This window comes from Parasteatoda tepidariorum, chromosome 3 (genome assembly GCF_982258835.1).
Source record: "Parasteatoda tepidariorum strain Cologne lab strain chromosome 3, Ptep-v5.0, whole genome shotgun sequence".
NCBI classification, from domain to species: domain Eukaryota; kingdom Metazoa; phylum Arthropoda; class Arachnida; order Araneae; family Theridiidae; genus Parasteatoda; species Parasteatoda tepidariorum.
Window position 1 is genome coordinate 444007 of NC_141757.1, and position 22826 is coordinate 466832.

The window sequence follows — 22826 nt, forward strand, 5'->3', positions numbered from 1 at the left end:
AAAAATTAAATAGGCTGATCCATCAATGATTCCTTGCGTAATAAATGAAGAGAGATTTGCAGACTGTGTCTACAGGACCGATTTTAATGAAATTTGATTACAATACAAAACACATAACCATTCATCAATTGTAACACATCATAGTGTTCTAATAGGAAGGTATGAACTTGCTACAGGGACAATTCAAGATTGGAAATGATAAACTGCCTTATTTCAAGTATGAAATCACGCTTTATGTCTGTAGTACCTTTTGTTGCTGTTGTTGTTTATTCCTGCAACCGTTGTTTCATACCTTCCGCACGATCATCATGCGTGTGTATTACAATTGTTGAATGGTTTTCTTATCAGTGTATATGTACCCTATTAAAATCGGCCCAGTCTCCGCAAATTCTCCTCATTTCTCACACCAATTGTATTTTCTAATCAGCATACAAAGGCATGAAAAACGTCACGCAGATTATAAAATAATTTTAACAATTAACCCCGGTTGCAGCAAACAACTATCGATTAAGAGTTCCTTTTTGTTAAAAACGTAGCGATCATTTCTAAAAATCAGACGCTGTCACACCAAATATTGATCGGAAGTATCCTATAGACTACTTTCAAGATGCAGGGGGGGGGAGGGGAGGGAAGGATACAAAAATAAATAAAGGCACTCGTGAGGGCGGTCGTGCGTTCCCTTTATGCATTCGATGGGGGGTGAGCACCTGTGCAGTCAGTGGGGCCGAAACAGAATCCGTCGATTCCCCTGCGGCAAAACCATCTTCTACCGGTGGAACTAAAAAATTATCAATTCTTCTATATATCGACCCCTTTTCTTCTTCTGCTGCTGCTCCCATATATATATATAGGGTTGTTCCTGCCGCAAAAGACTACCTTATTTTCTCTTTTAGAAAGTCGAGGGAAAAAAATGTCGGAAAAAAACATCGATACCTCAGCTGTGTTTCGAATAATATTGTGTAATGCATGAACAATTAAGGAGACATGCACAGACGACTCAACAGATGGAAATGCTTCATTTTGTTCGACGATTAAAATTAAAAGCTACAGTCCGTGGCCATAGTATTAGACCGCACTATAAGATTCTATGTAAAAGTATAATTAACGGGTGATACTACACAGATTTATTGTTTTCATAAGACTGAAACCGGTTTGATATTAGTATATTACAATAATTAGATCGAATTATTAGACGAACTGTAGTGTTTTAATTATGACATGATTTGTACGTGTTTATCGGCAATACTTTTATATTTAAGTATACATGTCGTGGGTTTTTATTCAGGATATTTTTAATATACTTCCCATTTGTATTTATTTCAACCTTATTGAATTTCAATGTTCATCCATTGATACAGGAGCGTACACGGAAACCGGATTCAACAGCGTAAAAACAATAAAGCTGTACAGAGTATCACCGGATAATTAAGATTTCACGTAGAATTTTACAGTGTGTCTAATAATTTGGCCAGCGACTGCACACTGTAAACTAAATTATAAGAGTGTTTCCTTTCGAATGAAAAAGTTTTTTTTTTTTTTTTTTTTTCGAAAGCCGAATATATTAATCCATGTCTATGGGTAAAATAATAACATTCGTTTGAAATTTGCTATAAATGCTTTCTACTCTTTATACATAAAATTTTTAAAATAAATCTCTTTAAAGTAATATGCATTATCTTATGCTTTTAATCTGATTTTTAACGCTTTTGAAAATATTTTTAATATTCTATATTTAATATTTTAGCTCTGTTTATTAAAGCATTGTTTTTTTTTTAAAAAAAACAGAAATAGGTTTTAATATGTATAGAACAATGTTCAATATATTTTAAGTCCTTTAAAGTTGTGGGACAAAATAAATTGACTTTCAGCAATGCACTTATAATGACTCGAAACCAGTCGATATATATATATATATATATATATATTATTAATTAAAATAAATATAAATACTCAATCTGAGAAAATTTCAAAAAAACACATTTTTAACGCTTTGAAATCAAACGATGACAAAATTGTATTAAAATTGAATTTTGTTAAAAAAATAAATAAATAAAAAGAGGAATGAGAGAAAGAAAGAATAATAAAATGTCTTAAAGTACTTTTTAGGAATTGCGAGAATGACTTCAAAATCTTTTTCTTCCAACTCTAAGAACAAAGATTCTTTGTTATCTGTTTTAGAAAGCAGGTGCTTTTGAACTTTTGGAACACTTCATGAACAACTTGTTTTACAAAGATGCGACCCAAAACCGATACACCCACCCTCGCCTTTTTTTTATCTTTGGATGGAGAAAAAAAATTCTTTATATGTTTTCAAGAGCCCCACCATCCCTGTGACCACGAGAAAGAAAAAAATCATCCATGAACATCCGAAAGAAAAAAAGAAACATTTCTCTCTATTAAAAAATGTATAATAATAATAACTCTGCGATGCGAGAAATTAATAACAATAAAACATCGTCCCCTGTACACGGGACTCGTTTTTCTTTGATCTCCATTCGAAGAATTATTCGAAACAGAATCTTTCGAATATTCTCTTTGGAATAAAAGGAATGTCCTAAGGAAGGTTGATCATCTCGAGTATTGGATGCTACACGGGAAAACAATGAATTCTATTATTCAATGATGTGTTTTTTTTTCTTTCCTTTTTTTTTAAGAATTGATGAAGCGTGTTGAGGGTCGGCGGTTGTTTTAAATTCGTCGGATTTAAAGCTGCAGTTCTTAAAAGAAACGCATCTCTTCTTGAGATTTTCAGAGAAGCCGATACATATAACAGGAAGTGACTTTTGTTATCCATCAGAAATGATTCCAACTGAAATAAAAGTCTCTCTCCTTTGTGACTCTCCTCAAAGACTTCCTTCTTTCGAAAAATGATTAACTACTGCTAATTCATATATTGCAGGTGTTGTTTCTGCAGGAAAAGTATATATATATATAAATAATTATTACTCCTGGTCAAATTATTAGTAGCACTATAAGATTCTACGTAAAATCTTAATTATCATGTGATACATATATATATATCATATATATATATATATATATATATATATATATATATATATATATATATATATATATATAAATAGTTATTACTCCTGGTCAAATTATTAGTAGCACTATAAGATTCTACGTAAAATCTTAATTATCATGTGATACATATATATATATATCATATATATATATATATATATATATATATATATATATATATATATATATATATATATATATATATATATATATATATATATATATATATATATATATATAAATAGTTATTACTCCTGGTCAAATTATTAGTAGCACTATAAGATTCTACGTAAAATCTTAATTATCATGTGATACATATATATATATATATCATATATATATATATATATATATATATATATATATATATATATAATTATTACTCCTGGTCAAATTATTAGTAACACTATAAGATTCTACGTAAAATCTTAATTATCATGTGATACATATATATATATATATATACACATCATGTGATATATATATATATATAGACACATATAAAGAATATAGACTATAAAAGATTAAAGAATATAAAGAATATATATATAGACGCATATAAAGAATAATTTTTATCTTAGGATAATTATTCTTTATTCAGAAATATCGCATTATTTATGGCAATTAGATGTGTCTTGACAACGACTATTTGCCTTTACCATTCTTGTTTCTCTACCATTTAGTTTTTTATTTTTATTTTATTCATGTTTTTCATGTTAATTTGTGTTTATATATATATATATATATATATATATATATATATATATATATATATATATATATATATATATATATATATATATATATATATATGGAATGTTTCTCATTTCTCATAGCTGGGGTAACTACCATAGTTTAATTTCATTATAAATCGTTGATTAAAAGCATCTTTTGCATGCTAATGAGAATACATGGGCCTAACTTTTTGTGACAGAAAGCAAACAAATATCATTAATCATTAAAATGGATATTTTTCCTCTTCCGAATGTCATTCTGGGATGTTAAAATCAGAATAACATTCACATTCATTACTTAAAATGAAATGTTATTTGGGAAAATAATATTTAAGAGCTCATTATCCCGATAGTTATAAACAGGTGGGGGGGAGGAGGTTTTCCGCCGCAATGATTTTGTGGTTTTCTCTTCTGCGTGTTATCATCGGTCGTCATTATTTTATGACTCCGGGTCTTATTTCACTCATCGAATGCCCCGGAGTCTGAGGTTTTCACCACTCTCAACACGCTGTGTCCACCCTCTTCAGTTTCCATTATTTTAATTTCGAATTTAGTTGGGAGAAAGAAAAGGAAGAAGAAAAAAAAAACTGCTTACACTTTTCTTCTCTTTGATGGCAACCTTCATAAATGGTGTCCGCTTTCTTGCACACATTGATTACAAAAAAAAAGAAAACAGAATGCACTTCAAAATAACTGGTAATTTCATTTTAGCGTCATTTTAATGAAACAAAACTTACCTTAACGAACGACATTTGATGAGTTTCAAACTGAGTTTAGAGTCGCTGGCCAAATTATTAGGAACACTTTATGTATAATCTGAATTATTAGGTGATACTAATGTTTTTTCGTGACTTTTTGCACTTGTTTGCGTCCGTGCACTAATGGGTTAAATGAGACGATGTATAATATAGAATATGTATTATATCAGGTATTATACTAGTATATTATAATAGTTAGACCCAATGATTAGACACACAGTACTGTTTTTAATAATGACATGTGTTGCACGAGATTATATGCAATACTTTTATATTTAAACATACATGCAATGGGTTTATATTTATGAGATTTTTCATATACTTCCCATTTGTATTTATTTATAACGTACGGCATTACAATGTTAACCCGTTGATACACGAAACGTCAACAAGTTTAAACCGGTTTCAGTCGTGTTAAAACAATAAAGCACCTGATAGTTAAGATTTTCTATAGAATCTAATAGTGCATCTAATAATATGGGCAAGAATTGCAAAAATGTATTAAAAAATATCGGACTAGCCGTGGCTTCCTCACCTAGACTTACCCTACATTTGATTAAAAACTTCATTCGCTTCAAAAATATAACTATATACTTACCGTATGAGTCAAACAAGCATTTTGGAAATCCTATATTCCAGAAATGTTTTAATAACCAATGACGTGACTTTCAATCATTTTATTCCTATTGAAACACGTGTGTCATTATAATTCCTGAACATCCCTCTGACTAAACTCCTGTTGTTCATTTATTTTGATCAAAGAGAAGCACCTCTGAACAGACAGTGGGATGCGCCATTGAACCATTTCTGTCTCAATCGCACAAAAAGCAAGAAAATAATACGAACAAATAAAAATAAGAAACGATCCATTTCTTGAAATTGAGTTACAGAGTTGGTTCCGTTTAGATGAAAAAAATTCCAATTCAGTCAAATAGTTTTGAGCACTCTCAAATAGAAGACAACAAGATAATTTCCGGTCAAAAAGATTTTAAACTGAGTGCATTTGTTGGATAGAAAAGTTGTATTCATAGAGCTTTTATAGCATCGATTGCAGGTTAAAACACGCGTTTGAGGGACACCACTACTTATCCACAGAACTCTATCTCTCTCCAAGGTTGGAGACACTTTTCTTAAGCTCTGTGTCCTTGAATAAATGAGAGTAACAGAAATGTGTCACTCTTAAGTAATAATTGAAACAACCTTCTTTCCAAATAAAAGCATCATCCGGATGTCCATACCTTTTGTAGGTAACAACTTCTGCTGACTTCTTTACTGAAGTTTAAATCTCCGTTGCCAAAGAGAGAGAACTAAGTTTCTAAAAATGATTTTCATTCTTTCAAAAATGGGTGCTCTTAAAAGACTTCTTCTACCTTAAGATGATCATTTCCTTTAAAATTAATACTTTAACTTAACCTGTATGGCAGCGCCTTCCATGAAAACTGAGGAAAATAAACCACTCACTTTTGATAGAAAATTACTCAGAGCCACCTTCGGAGCTTTTAAGGAAAACAAATATTTGTTGGATTCTGTACAATTATGAATTTTACGGAACCAAACATAATTTCAGTTTTATTAAATTCTATAGAATAAGATCATATCAATAGAAAGAATGAGGGTGTGACTCAGTTGAGAGGACCGCCATACCGAGGAAGAAAATTTTCGAAGCAAATTCTCCTTCATTACTAGTTTAAAATTTAAAAGAAAGAAGAGGTAAGTTCAGTCAGACCTAGAATAAGTCATGACGTTTCAGTGGTTGAAAAAAATACTTCAGACTATTGAAATGCGAACAAATTATCAGAAGAGAACTTCTCAGTTGTGTCATCCTAAGTTGACATCTCATCATTTGCATATTTTAAAATGTTCTTTTCAGTATTTGAAACTTCCATGGCTTACTCTAGGTTTGTCTGAACGCACTTTTTCTACACTTTAAATTTTAAATGAATAATAAAGGAGAAAGAAAATTAGCGACGAAATTTTTCGTTCGCGGTACGGCGTCCTCTTGAATAAAACTTTCAAGGTTTTCTAACTATGACACCTTATGTCGTAAAAAAAAGGTGACATAGTTCGATGTAGAAAGGGTGTATCAGAGGCAGGATGAAAAAGGTGCGAGGGAACAGCAGGTGAAAGGGATCGTGCCATCACCCTCTCTCTCCCTCGTGTGTGCCGGAGTTCCTGACCCCTTTATTGGATGTTCTCGGTGTGTCAGCGATGGCATTTATTTAAAGCCTATCTTTTTTAAAATTCTGCTATTTGTTTACTTTCTTAAAAAAGTCAGGACCGCAAGGGTACGAAATGAAATGTTTCCCTCGTGCAAGGAAAAAAAAAAAAACGCTTTTCCTGATTCCTGATAATTTATTGTGACCTTCAGATGTCCCTGAAAGATTATCGCTTTTTAATTCTTACTTTTCTTATATTTTTGACTCACTCCTGAAATCATTATAGAAATAAAGCTGCAACGAACTCGTAAAGTATTAAAATAAGCTATCCATACTAGAATTGAACGAAATCTCAGCTGCTGTCTCAAACAATCAGCTGTTGTGACTATTGTTTACAAAAGCAATGATTTTTACACTTTATGACAACCAAAATATTTAATTTGAAAGTGAGTGTCACACGTATTGACATAAAATCAGATTTTTCTGAAATTTCACTTCAAGGACCTTTATTTATAATTATGCGAAATTCTTTTCAATATTCTTAATTGAAAAATGAAGCAACACACCGACATTTTGCAATACACACACACATACACTGAATTTCTAATTGGTATTTTTTAGACATTTTAACCATCAGCCTAGATGATTTTGCGCTTAATTCGGCGAAGAATGACTCAAACTGGATTGACTTGCTGCAATGAACGTTTAATAAGGTTATTTACATTGAACTTTCACTACTCAGACCTTTTTTAGAAATGTGTCAATTCATCAATAGATGTCGCCTCCATAGAGTATCCCGTGATAACGACGCATTTCGGTTTCGAATTCGCGTACTAAAAAGCTCATTAATTTATATTTCAAAAAAATGCTTATTAATAAAATCAAAAAGTGATTTTTTTTGCGTATCTTTCCCTAATTATCATTATTAGCAGTTGTTGCATTTAAATACTTTTATTCTCTCGGGGTGGAATTATGAATAATTCAGAGCATTGATACATTAGGAATTTTCTTTTTTTCCTAACGAAGTACCTAACAATAATTTTCGAAAAATAAGAGTAATTTAGTCGACTTTATTTCAAGTTAAATAGAAAAGCTATTTATATTTGAAATAAATGTAAAATTTATAAATGAATAATGTGATTTATTAAATCTACATTAAGTGTTTATAAATTTGGAAACATTCTCGGAACATTTTCTCAAATTTGATCGTTGATCGCAAATTTTTTAAATGCGATCTTTACAATTAAGAAATGAAAGATTTATAATTCCAAAAAATGTTCAAATTTGTCTTGTAATGCAAACCAAATTTTTTTCCTATCCCCATAAATGACATTTTATGAATTTTCTCAAACCATTAAATGGCATTTTTGTCGTTCTATTCAGTAAAATACCAATTTAATTGAAACACGTTTTATAAAATTAAGTAATTTAGGTATCTTATACGTTAAAAAAATTTAAAGGGAAAAAAAATCTGTATAAATCATGTGCTGAACAAGTATTAATGAACCAATTTACAGAAGAAATCCTTTCGCGTTTTGAATTCGATAATTAGTAAGTGACAGATAATTGTTTATCTCTCAAAAATCGTAACAATAGAAATCAATCCTATAACCGATTACAATTCTTTATTTTTTGCACCATTCAGTTAAAAGTGAAACCACAATGAGCAAATATTAACAAAAGGAATTATTAAAAACCTTTGTTTATATTGTAAAATCGTTTTTTGTAATAATCAAAATATAAAAATAGCCTCGAAATGTGAATACTGTTAGTAATGCTACAAATGCTTGTAAGTATAACGTGGGGTGATATAATTACTGTGGTATGTGCCAACCGCTGGAAGAATTCGAATCAACCAGCCGACGCTGGGATCGAACCTAGGTCACCTCTATCGCCTGAGCCACCGTGACTCTACGTTTTATATTACTTGAGGAGGATCTCTCCCTAAACGTAAGCTAACTAACTTTATTTATATTTTCATCATCTATAACAAGACGCGCAGATATCGCTTTCAATACATAAATATTCCAAGAGCAGACTGAATGGAGGGGGGGGGGAGGTACATCCAATATTTTATTATCGGTTGCACGTGGAGTGGAAAAAACGGTGTCAGTAGCCTCTTTTTCAGAATGTCACTTATCGCCTATTTATCACAAAAGCTTTCACCACTTGCCATTTCTTGAAAATTAACCTTGAATGTTTTTTTTTTTTCTTTCCCCTCCTTTCTTTCAAATCTATATTGACTCATGAGATATTTATTTCAAATAATTCAAAACGAATCTGGCATTAGATCGCTTTAAAAATGACGTAACAAAAATGGACTAAAAAATCGTTTTATAATGCGTGAAAATCGTTTGTATGGAGAATTATTGATAAAAAAAAAATGGCGGAAACGGAATGCGTTTAATATTCGAGTTTCTAATGTATTCGATAACGACTCATTATTGAAAGTGTTAATCTATTTAAATTATTTCCCGAGTTAAAATTTTTTGTTTTCTAAACCACACAACTATACTTTTGGAAAAATTAACTCATTCACATCATGGCGGAGGAGATAGGAAAAAAAAAAAAACTTTTTCAAAACTGTTGTGTTGACATTAATGAACGCATTAATTTTTCTATTCAAAGAGTTTAGAAAGTGTGTGTTATGTGTTCTATTTATATTAGGAGCCGGATTCAAAAAAGAGAGAAGCGAGAACGATAATTGAAGAATAGAGAGGTGAATAGAGAGCAAATGAAATTTTATTTCTATAAAAGCGCTCGCCTCTCCTTTTGTGGAGAAAGTTCTATAGCAAGCGATGCGTTAAAGATAAAATCTTCGATTTCGGCGTCATCCATCCCGCGAAGGAACATATTCAAACATCGTGTTCGATAAATTCTCTTGGGGTCTCCATTATAACGACACCGTTCCTTTTCAAACAAGGACCGAGTTGAGATGTCGGGCGCGAAAATCTCTCAATCGTCGTGTGTTTAGTCGGCTTTTGAACAGAGGCAGGCGCGCATGAACATCGTTGAGTCAATATTAGCTTCCAACTGATCAAAAGCCCTCCCGCTTTACCCATTCTATTAAAGAGACCCTTTTGTGAGGAGACTGTGTTGATACAACTAGCACTTGCCTCCTCCGTCCTGACCCCCGCCCACTTTTATTCAAGATTTTAGTGCTCGATTTCATTGAATTCTGCCTTTGTTCAAAAAGAGCCTCAACCCCCCCCCCACACACACAACCAAAAAAAAAAATAATTACAACCCATTTGAATATTCCTTATGAAATGAAATCTTAATAAATACATTTATTTCCCTTACACCCCTTAAAAGGAATTAAATCATGCATATCACTTGTCATCAATAAAAGATTTAAATACTAAACATACCAACACTTAATACAGTCAAACCGCGATGGGGATAGAGCGTTCGCCTTCCAATGAGGCGAACCGGGTTCGTATTCCAGTCCGCTTGCACCGACCACTGTGCTGACGTGAAATATCCTCAGCGGTGGACGGATCAAAGGTTAGAGTCCCCTTGCCGTCAGGCTAACCGTGGAAGGTTCACGTGGTCTTCCTCTCCACGTAACGCAAATACGAGCTAGCTCCATCAAAAAGTCCAGAGGCAAATTTTTTTCCCAATACTCGATCCCGGAGCTCCCTTGTCTTCTGAATTGGGTTCAAAATGACAAAGGCTGCGGAGTTGACCCGTAAAATTGTGTCGGCTGTTCAACGACTATTATAAAAAAAAGAAGGAACCGCTCTAGAGAGCCTACTGCAAACAATTTTGACGGCTCTCTTTTGTGAGGTATTATTTAATAAAAAAAGAAACGATAGGAAGTCACAAAATATGTGTTCACTTTTATCATTCTTCGTCTTTCGTTCAAAAAATTTAGGGATAGGATCGAAGAAGCAAACAAGAAAAAAAAAATGCTTATGGCAACATTCCACCTCAATAGATGGTTTTAAAAATCGGTATGGGTAGAAGTTTCAAATTGAACAAAAAAATGAAGAAAATAAATCAGTCTCCAAGACAGAAAAAAGTTCATAAAATGCAATCTTCTTTTCGTTCACTCTTTCCTGGAGTTCATTATAAAGAATGTTCACTATAGCGGGGTTTGACTGTATATACCTGTTTCTACCATAGCCGGTCATATGATCGGAGTTTATCAGTAAACAAAATTTAATATTGCCAATTTTTACAAATTACAAACACAAAGAATAAGAATTTTTATTTTATCGCTCAACGCCTTTTTTACATATGCAGGGTGCTTCGATTGTACATTTTCCGCAGACATATTTCTTCTAATTATTATTACTTCTATAATTATTAATTATAATTATAAGAATGTGAAAGAATTATAATTATAAGAATATATAAGAATTATAATTCCTATAATTATTCTTATAATTAATATTCTTCTTCCAAGAACGTGCTGCCGTGATAGTTTCGACACTTTTCTGGGTAAAAACTAACAGTTAGTTAGAAATGAAGTAAAATAAAATATAAGCTACTTAACAAAACAGTTAGTTTTTGTAACGTTTTCCTGACACAAAAGTGCCAATCTAAAATTTCGGGTACTTTCTTGAAATTTGAATTCACAGTTATTCTGATTGAACTAGCGACAGTCTTTTGCAGAAATGTGCAACTCATCGAATGCAATACGTTGAACACGCGTAACATCGTCATGTCTGATCCGATAAAGCAATGAATTGTTCTCCCGGTCAAACGACCGGTAGTGGTGAAAACAGGTATACGACAAGTATTATTCGAAACGAACAAAATACCAACAAAAAAAAAGAAGAATAAAAAACAATAGAACTGTATACAATTGTTAGAAAAAGTCATGAAGTCAAATGTGCAAAAACGATAAGATGATAAGCGCATTTTCGATGCAAAAGTTCTTGAACGGTGATTCGACCGGTTATGGTATGATTAGTGTAACTACATGACTATGGTATGTTTAGTGTTACTACCATTTACTACACGAGGAGTCTTTGACCGGCGGGGATTGCACCCACGAAATCTTGGACGTAGGGCACTTTACTTGAAAAAAGTGTGAAGGCATTTTGTAAATAAACGAAATTTAAATTTGTGCAACAATGATCAACATGAGGAAATTTAAATTTGTGCAACAATCCCCAAACATTTTTGTGTCTAGGGTCCAAAATTTTTTTATTCTGCCCTTGGGATCTTTTTCCTGGCACATTTAAATTATCAAGCACCATAATACTGTTTAGTCCATTGCTTGTTTTTCCTTATTGCTTATTGCCTTCTTTTAATGAGCATTATTATTAGGAATATTGGGCAGAAATAAATTCTTTCGGATAAAGGGGGGGGGAGGCTTCATATCGAAGACCACACCCCCTTCATTCCGGAATTCATCGCACGAATCTCTTTCATCTCCTCCACTAAACTCCTCCCCGTGACGTCAAGATAAGCTCCACCCTTTTCCTCTTAAAGGTTCTCCCCCTCCCTTCCCCAATCAATCTTCAGGTGAGTTGAAGATGAAGAGCACCCAACTCTTATCAATATTTTTTTTTTATTTTTATGGATGAGGCCTTTCCATTTTGTGCTAGTAGCGCCACTCACGGACAATATATTTGCGGAAAAAAATTTTCATTTTCTCTCCCACTAAATCCTCTCTCTGTTCTGCCAGGCCATGCCAGCAGTTCTACACGGATCAAAACAAAAGGTAAAAGGGAAAAAAATATATATAAGATATTTATCCCGTTATTTTAATGGCACATGACTTTTTTTTTTTACTTCGATGAAACATTATTTCTAGCTAGTTTTATAATAGTATTTTGTGTTATCGTCTGCACCGTTTTGTATCTTCCTCTTTTTAATGACTTATTTTAACAATAAAAGAATGAATAACGATATGATAATATTTTTCAGCCGATAATGGGTGATTCTGTCGTCTGGAGTGATATCAGAGAGGAAGAAATAGATCGCTTGGCCGTTTACAGGGTTCAAGATTTGCCCGTCGACTCAAACGATCCCCGGAAGAATGCCGAAGCAACACTGCCCAGGAATTTAGAACTTCGAACGAATTCCGAAACTAATGTAAGTATTGTATTTTTATTATTATTATTTTGAATACAGTCGGATTTCTATTGAACGAACTTCCATTTAGCGATTTTTCTTTCGAGGAACCGAGAACATTTTGGAAATTTCTTCGTGAAATAACTTCCAAATAACGAAGTGAATTTTCTATTGAACGAACTCTTCTTAATTTAAGAACAAAAAAGAGTGGGAAACATTCAAATAATCTGAACTTAGAGACTAAAAAATCGTTTTACGCTTGGGGAAATGAAGGAGAATATGCGACTCACCTCTTTTATTTGAATAAATAGGAGACATTTCGATTACAAGAAAGAAAGTATGTAAAAAGGCAACCTTTTATTTTTAATTGATTGTAACTGCTGGAAATTGTTTGGAAAAATTATTTTTCTATTGTAATGTTGCATTTTACCATATTTTAGAAGTGAATTTTTTTTTTTTTTTTTTTTGGAAATAATTATTTTTGCAATGTTTTTTTTTTCTTCTTCTTTTTTTGTCATATATGAGTTTTCCTTTAAAAATTTTATTCTTAAATTTTGTTCTTAAATTTCTTAAAAATGGGAGTGGAGTGAAGCGGTCATACTGGAATAATAAGATTTCAAAAAATGAATAATTAAAAATAATTACTATTAAAATATAATTATAAAATATAAATTGTCTTAAAATATTTATTTCGTTGCCGTCAGGCAAAATTTCCGACGTTTACGTGATTTTCATCTCCATGCAACACAAATGCGGGTTATTACCATGAAAAGGTCCTCCACGAAGGCTAGTTTGTTCCAATGCTTGTCACAGGAGTTTCCTCGTCTTCTGGGTTGGGTTCAATATTCCAAGTTGACAGAGGTTATGAAATAAACTGCAGTCTGACTTCCATTGAATGAACTTCCATTTTGCGATTTTTTTTTTTCGAGGAACCAAGAACATTTTGAAAATTTCTTCGAAAAATGACTTCCAAATAACGAAGTGCATTTTCTATTGAACGAACTTTTTTCTTTGTGATCCTCTTTCCCTATTTTCCAAAATATTTCAGTACATTTCAAACGCATTTTATAAAGGAAATGACCTTGATTTTCAAAGCCACTTCACTTTTAGAAAACTCTTTCCCTTTTTGTACGCATTTCAAACGAAAAATTCAGACAAAATAAACGGATTTTAACAGTAGCCATTAAATTTAAGAAAGAATGTGGTAATGCATGTTAAAAATTACTTTTATAATAAATGCAGCTATAATTTTATACATAAATTTAGCTTTTTTTTTTAGTTGAAAATGTATGTAGCGTGATAGTGTAACACTGTATAATGTTTTGCACTATTTTTGCTTTCCATGCAGATTTCTTTTGTGGCTAAGATTTATTAAATAAATATTAGATACTAGTTTACAGGATAAAGGTGCATCCACGTTATAACTACGGTTATTAAAAATTTAAAAAAAAGAAAACAGAATAAGTCTAGTTTAAATCATTTGCTCTAATTATTATGATACACTAATATAATACCTGATATAATAGATATTCTATACTTATATCATATGTGGTATGATATATCCAATAGTCGAATTTATATTATAAATCGTCTCATTTAAGACACGAACATACTCAAGTGCAAACCGGTTTCAACCGCGTAAAAACAATAGAGATGCATAATATCGCTTGATAATTAAGATATTATATGGGATCCTACAGTGTGTCTAATAATCTGGAAAGGGACTGTAAATTTTTAACAACTGTAACGGGTACTGTAAAAGAAAGAAAAGGTGAAAAGCGCGTGTGGTCAAGGCCAAGGTCATTTCCACTTGATCAGATGATTCTTCCTCCACTTGATAGATTTCCAAATGATATAATTTTAGCTCCCGTTATGACATCAATACAAAAAAAAAAAAACTTTTTTTTCAAAACTTGGAAGATTGAAACATGTTATCGGTTCTGCTTTTTATCTTGACCTTCATTCTCTCACTTTAGTCCCAAGTGTTATCCTCCCCTTATCTCTCCCAAATATTTCTCAATTATTGAAAATCGAGACTACTTATCATCTAACCTTGATTTCTCTGCTTTCACATGATAGCATTAGGTCGATGACTTCTAAGCGACAATAATTTTCTGTCATGGACTTTTATATCTTTTGCCCTTCAAAATAATTTCTTTTTTTTTTCTTATCGTCTGAAAAATAAATAAATAAATAAAATTGAACTCGATCCAGAATCGATAGACAAAACTCGAGAAATATGGGTTATTAAGCTAAATTTTCTTTGTTGCATAGAAAAAGAAAATAGAGATTAATGTTCGAGATACAAAAATGTTTTCTCTTGTCATTCAGAAAATGCCCAGAAATATATATATATATATATATATATATATATATATATATATATATATATATATATATATATATATATATATATATATATATATATATATATATATATATATATATATATATATATATATATATATATATATATATGTTATCGTTAAAGTATATAATGCAGTTATTTCATAGAATACCTAGTTATTGTATGAAATAACTAGGTATTCTATGAATTAACTAATGAGAGACAGTTAAAGTGTAAAATAAACAATTTATCTAAAATGAAATAACTAGGTATTCTATAAATAAACTAATGATGGACAATTAAAATGAAAAAGAAGCAATTTATCTAATTTATGCGGCGTATAAATGGTATTTATGGAAACGTACCATAAAATAATTTGTTACGACAAGGATTACTAAAATGACACTTGGAATTACAAAGAACATTATTTCTAAAAAAAAAAGACATTTTTTGCTGACACACTGGGTTTTTCACGAACATTTTTTAAATCCCTGACCAGTACCTAGACTTAAAGCTGCAGCAACCGACCGGAGCTATATTTCTACATCCGCTACTTCTTCGATTTTAATTCATTTTTGTTCGCAGACACTGAACTGGGATCGGGAATATAATCGTTTCTTGAGCCCAATTGGAAAAATCCTTCTTCGGTTATTTTTATGATGATAGCTAAAATAGATAAACGCAGTAGGGGTGGAAGGTAAATGTATTTGTCATGCGACATATATGATATAGATTATTTTACACTTTAACGGGCTGCAGATCGCTATTCTATGAAATAACTAGTTAAACCATGAAATACAAGAGAGTTTTAAGTGACACGATCAGTTATTTCATGGAATAACTAGGTATTCTATAAAATAACGGATTTCATACTTTAACGGTAACATATATATAGTTCCTGGCCATATTATTAGATGCACTATAAGATTCTATGTAAAATCTTAATGATCACGTGATACTCTCTACAGCTTTGTTGTTTTTACGCGACGTAATGACGTCAGATTTTTCATGTACTTCCCATTTCTATTTATTTTTAACGGATTGCATTACTAATGTTAACGAATTGATACACGAAGGTAAACAAAATTTTAAATGTGTTTACATTTTAGGAGATAATAACAATTAAAAAAAAAGGTATTTGGTGGGATAAAATATGTTTCTGTCTGTTGAATCAAAAACAAGCCATTCATTTAAAGTTAACTTGTATTTTTTAGGTGAATGGTGTCTGGGCCACAGATTATATTCCGAAAGGGACAAGGTTCGGACCCCTCTTGGGTGAACATTATCATGTATCCGAAGTGAATCACGTCTCAAGTAAAAAGTTCTTCTGGAGGGTAAGTTGCTTTTCATTATTAGGAAAATAATTAAATCACTAAAGGTTATGAGGATCATGAATAAATTAAGGAATAAAATTTAATTACTTTTAGGAATGAAATTTAATTCATTTTATGAATAAAATTTTATTATTAGGACTTGGAAAAGAAATTTGTTTGTTAAAACAAACAAAATTTGTTTCTAAGACAAATCCTCTACCGTTTTCTTCTTCTTTTTTTTCGATAGACCATTTTTATGTCACTGTTACAGTGAGCATAACTTAGAAAACATCACGCTGTATCGAAATACCGCACACTCTGAAAATACAATGTTATTCTTAGGTATACTTGCTGTTATTCTTAGGTATACTTCAGTGTTGTCTACACAGCAGCGAATGGTTAACACTCAAAAGAGAAGGGGAAGGAAAAAAAATAATAATATTTTCGAGTTTAAAGTACAAAGAATTGAAGAGAAATTTGCAGACTGGGTCGATTATCTGTAGAACAGATTTTAATGAAATTTGATGAATGCACATTGATACAACACAAAACACATTTGGAAACAGGAGATGAAATGAAACGAAGAAGAAGCATATTATTAAAATGAAGATTCGACAAGCTTATGTCCCCCATCAGGGGAAGTGCTCAAAAACGTGGCCGACAACGACGAAGTGGTTGCACCGCCGTAGAAGGGTGAAAACACCGGGCATCTCTCTTATGGTTTCAGCACATAATCGGGCTTCGGCAGAATCATCCAAATTTTCAACATTTGTTTCATAAGGAAATCAAATAGTTTAGAACACAATTTATTAAAACATGTTTCTTTAAAAAAAAAAAAAAAAAGTACTCTTCATTGAAACCAAGTAGTGATGAAATTGATATTTCGAATGAAAGGGATTTCATCGGTAATAGGATATAGTGAGTAGCGTTTTAAAAAAGTGCATAAAGGTGGTTATTTTAATAAAAAGTAACTAAAATAAAAAATTTCTTGGTTTAAAATATTTTTTGTTTTATTTATATTACTTGTTTTCATTGTATTGTCAAAAAAGAGATTATTAAAAAAGAAATGTTTTCCTTTCAGATTTATAAGAATGATAGTGATGAATACCATTACGTTGATTGTTTTGATGTCTCCAAATCCAATTGGATGCGCTACGTGAGACCGGCACTCCGTATAGACGATCAAAACTTGGTGGCATGTCAAGTACAAAATGAAATCTACTTCTACACCATTAAAAGAATTATGCCAAACCAGGAACTCTTAGTCTGGTATGGTCATCAATACGCAAAAAGAATACAGGCTGCTGTTGACACCAGAAATGGAATACGTAAGTTATAACCTTTTTCTTTCATTTATTGATTCTTTTTCGCTATATTGTTTTTGGCAACAAAAAATAATTAGAAAAGTCCGGATGTTGATCTGAAACATAATTTCATATTAAATACAGTCGGACCCCTATTGAACCAAGTCTCTAAATCTCGGTAATAAGTTCTTTATACAGAAAGTTCGTTAAATAGAAGTCCGACTGTATGTGCACGTATATTAAGATAAAACAGAGATGTTATTGATGTTTGTTTTAAGTTGAAATGAAGTAGAAGTGTGTATACCATTGTCTTGTACACCATTAAAGATTGGGGCAAATTGTTGAGGATTTTACTTCATAGAGTTCACCATCAACCATGTGTGAAAGTGAAAAAATAGTTAAAGTAAGTGAAAGCAGTGATCGAGTACTTCTAAAAGCATCACGGAAAAAGGCTGCAAAATGGGAAGAAATTTCCCCAAAATCTCAAAATTTTTTTAAGAAAACTACAAATGTCACTAACATCCGAGCATTTAATTATCAGCCAAGCCCTACTCTATGAAATCCCAAAACTGCGTTTTTTTTTTTTAAAGGTCTTTTGACCGAAAGATTTTTCAAACGATCCTCATATCTGAAACTACACAGTTAAAAATTCCGCGTTTTAACAAAAATCGGTATTCATTTGCTGGCTACGTAAAATGGAAGTCAATTTTATCAGATTTTGGTTCTGTATCATTCATCAGTAGAAGTAGGTGTTCTGAGAAATACCTATTTTCATTTATTCTTTTATAAAAGCAGACGATGATTGCACCGCATTTTTAAGGGGCTCAAATAAAGGAATAAGAATCTGAAATGTAGGTTATTTTATTCAAACCCTTTAATACCTAAATTTAAAAAGGCAACATAAAAGAGTTTAATCAATGCATTTACCTACCTAAATAAGTTGATAACAACATGCATGAGTCGTCATAAAGAAAACAAAGTTTTGTGTCCAAATTTTAGTGTAAATATTTCTCTCTTCACAATTAAAATGATCTTAACTTTGGAATAATGAGGAACTTTGCACAAAATAATGGTTGTTAAAGATTTACAGAGTCTCTTCTACAGTTCGCTATTTTCAATCTACTTTATTTTAACAATTAAATTCTTATTACTTAAATTTCGTAATTTTCAAAAAAAATTCAAGTAAGCTTTTAAACTTGATCTGTAATTTAAGTCAATAATATATGTTTAAGAGTGTTGTTTTTATAAACGTTTCTCTCCTGCTCTCTCCAGGTATTCAACTGAGCCCACCGTCTGAGCCATTTGGAATACAAGAATACTGCGATCCGATGACACCCCCGGAGGACAGCAGCGAGGACAGCGAGGCTCTCGATTACAGTGTCAAAAAACCCTCCGAGGACGAAAAGACATACACTCGGAACGAATATTACAAACTGAAATTCAAGTACGCCCTCTCGAACCATTCCAAAAACGTCGAATCGCACAGTAAGGAGAGTGAAACGGAGGACGAGAAACCGACCACCAGAGACGAAGCCGACAGCTCTTCCAGCGACCACTACTCTGCCCCTCAACCTAACAGCCCCAAGTGTGCCAGCACACCTTCGGAAGACAAGAAATTGTTCTACGAATCCGCTTTCGTGTCGTACGAGGGACAAAAGAACAATTCCGAGTACATGGCGTCCGAGCCACCGACGATGCTCGAAAATCTCCTGAGCCACCGAGAAAACGCGTCCTTGAAAAGGGACGCCATCTCTTCGGTTCAGATACTGCGGAAGTTCCACCTCAACGAATCGCTTCCGCTGAGTCTCAACCCCGGAACATTCTGCCAGGAGCGAAACAGCCCGGACTCCACTGAGGAGAGCCACCATCAGGAAAACTTGATCTACGGCAACAACATGTTCTCTGCCGCTCAGTTTAATATGCTCACATATCATTTCTCGGAGAGGATGCACAGTGCTTTCCCGGCGAGGCAGTTCGTGATGCCCCATCACCCGACGGCCCGACATCACCTGGACTCCCAAACTGAGCTGCCCTTCCTACACTCGCGGCCCACTTCTCCTTCTCTCCTTCACGGCAGGGGATACAAATCCCTGCCCTACCCCCTGAAGAAGAAAGACGGCAAGATGCACTACGAATGCAACGTCTGCCGCAAGTCGTTCGGACAGTTGTCCAACCTCAAAGTCCACCTCCGCACTCACTCGGGTGAGCGACCCTTCAAGTGTTCCGTCTGCGACAAAAGCTTCACCCAACTGGCCCACCTGCAGAAGCACCACCTCGTTCACACGGGTGAGAAGCCCCACAAGTGTGAAGTCTGTCACAAGAAATTCAGCAGCACCAGCAACCTCAAGACACACCTCCGACTCCACAATGGACAGAAACCGTACGCCTGTGATCTGTGTCCGGCGAAATTCACGCAATTCGTCCACCTCAAACTCCACAAACGATTGCACACGAACGAGCGACCCTACACATGCCAGACATGCAGCAAGAAGTACATCAGCGCTTCTGGTCTGCGGACGCACTGGAAGACGACCTCGTGCCAACCTAATGCCGTCTACCTGGACGGTGGACATCAGTACGATTACCCCAGCGACTCTAGGTCACCTCCTCCCAGCGGATACCCCATAAGTGTTCCCGCTTTTCACCCGGACAGAAATATATACAGATCTTACACAGATATTTTATCTTCCCCCCCACTCTCTGTCGAATCCCAGAGGACCAACGAATCAGTGTATTCCATGAGTGCACCCAGTTCACCAGACGATAGACCTTTTCACTGTAGACCCTCTGTTTAGGTCACATTATTTGCTCTAGATGCAGGACATCCTTAGCATTTCTGTGACATGTGATCAGTGGCGTAGTTTTACCTTCTCACATACATAAGTTAAAATAATGACAAGAGAAGAAAAATTATAAAAATTATTTTTCAAAAGTATTTAAAAAAAATATTTTTTTATTTATCTAAAAAATTTTTTGTTATAAATCCGGAAAACTAAATAAATAAAAGATACAATCTCTTCATCATCTCACACGATTATAACCGCAAAAAGGAGTGTTTTCTAATACTGTACCAATAAAGCCAAAGCAAAATACATCAATACTATAGGAAAGATTTTTTCAATAATTAAACTAATTGAACATTTAAGAGTCAAATAAGCTAACAAATAGATCATATTTACATTTTTTTTAAATTATTGATTTTTTTTTTGTTACTTTAAAATTGAAGATTTAATACGATAAGCTGCTATATACGGCCGTACAAGTTTGCAGCTATATATATATATATAAGAAACATTACAGATATATATGAACATTTTTTATGTCTTCATCTTACTTACCGAACCGAATAGCTCATTAATCAAGTAATTTATAATTTTCTCGGGGTTTTTTATCCCCCAAAACTACGCCACTGGGTGTGATAAAATCTGAAATGAAATTTCCCTTGTACAGTAAAAAGTGAGAAGCACAAATTTCAATGTTCCATCAATGGTTTCATGATGATGAGTATTGAATATAAAATTTGTATCTGCAAAAAAGAATCACAACTATGTAAATATGTTATATTATTTAATTTATTTTGTGCTGTCCAAATCAAATTAAATGTGTTTTATGTAGATTATTTATAAACTGATCCCTTCACGATATTTCAATTTTACAATTTTTCTTTTTTTCTGTTCTCACTATTTTAGCTCATAGTTTAAATGATATCTTAATTTAACCCGAAAAACTGCAATAGTTTTATATTCACATTTTGATTTTACAATTTTTTTTTTCGTTCTCACTGTTTTAGCTCACAGTTTAAATGATATCTTAATTGAACCCAAAAAACGGCAATATTTTTTTCTTTAATTATTGCAAGTGCATTTGAACACGAAACCCATATAATGTTTGTTTTTTTTTTTAAATAATCTGATAGATTAAAATCTTTAAACACATCGTTAACAGTTAAAATAAATTTGTTTATAAACGATCCATTTCTTTTAAAATCAAATCTGTTTTCTTGTTTCTGTCATTTGTCGTCTTCTTAGTGATTTAGAATTATAGATGCATGATGTGCTTCAATGCGCCATTTTAACCTTTAAAAAAAAATATGCTTCTCTAGTCACATTTATGAGTCAAATAAATATAAGAAGCATTTACTTCTCTTTTAAAGTAGTTACACTTAGCAAAATGATGCAATTTTAATTTATTATTTTATATGTGATTACTCGAAAACTAGGCAATAACAATTTATGATATTTTTTTTGAATAATTATTAGTTAAAAACTAGGCTGTAATTTATATTTAAGAAGAAAAAACTCTTAAAATTTACAATATTATCTTTTGTAATGAGTAGTTTTTATGGAATCATTTTCTTTTTCATGAAATCACAAAATGTAAAGAAAGTTTTGTCGAACAAAATCTCTTCACAGATCCATTAATAAAACAATATCATATGATTCATTTGTGGTCTTATTTATTTAAACAGTCATCCAATGACACTGCAAAGACTCTATTCTATGGTGGTGTCAACATTACACTTCCCGCATGGGTGACAAAAACTCCCACTTCGATTTTAACACGCCTACTTCGACGGAGGGTCCCCATCGCTACTTGTGACTGCGACATCATCCACCTCCTCACGCTGGAGTTACTCAGTCTCGATAACTTAAACACTCGACGGCTAAAGGCAACAGAAGAGCGAACTTAATACAGCTGTCACGATCAGCACTCAAAAGTACGGTGATCATAAAACAGCTCTCCCGGCTTTTCACAAAACAGCAATGAATCCACTTGAGGTATCCGTTCATCGAATTCTATCACAGCTATAATTCTGGTGTACTGTAGTGTGTTTACCACAACAAATATGCAATTCCAATTCACTAGTATATGAAGACATGTTAACTCGGTTCTATGTTAAGGGTACCTTCTCATAGATGACATGACACATACTAATTCTCCTGAGGCTCTCCGAATAAGGCGGGGAACCAGAAAAACTGAATGTATAGTTTGTCTAAATTAAGTACTGCCCTAGCCATTCCTCTGAACCGGTGATTATGGTAACGAGGTATAACTATTTCAAGTGGGGGGAGTCATTTTTAAGAACAGGCTCGAGTCGTTAAGAGAAAAGGTTATCTTTTTCTTCGGTCTATCGTGTTAGCCCTAGAGTGAAGA

At 32.8% G+C, this 22826-nt stretch overlaps 1 protein-coding gene across 2 annotated transcripts in view; it reads left to right on the forward strand.

Annotated features, from left to right (window-relative positions):
- The window catches only part of LOC107457416 (PR domain zinc finger protein 1), a 32105-nt gene extending 11523 nt beyond the window's left edge, over nucleotides 1-20582 (forward strand). The window contains exons 1-5 of one of the 2 annotated variants that reach the window (XM_016075575.4): nucleotides 12148-12355; nucleotides 12562-12729; nucleotides 16270-16389; nucleotides 17450-17696; nucleotides 18945-20582. In XM_016075575.4, the coding sequence (XP_015931061.1) occupies nucleotides 12323-12355; nucleotides 12562-12729; nucleotides 16270-16389; nucleotides 17450-17696; nucleotides 18945-20467 (2091 nt within the window). In that variant the 5' untranslated portion in view covers nucleotides 12148-12322 and the 3' untranslated portion in view covers nucleotides 20468-20582. Of the gene's footprint in view, nucleotides 1-12147; nucleotides 12356-12561; nucleotides 12730-16269; nucleotides 16390-17449; nucleotides 17697-18944 lie in introns of those variants that run through there. The other variant, XM_087158552.1, reaches the window with a different exon arrangement.
- The last annotated feature ends 2244 nt before the right edge of the window (nucleotides 20583-22826 follow it).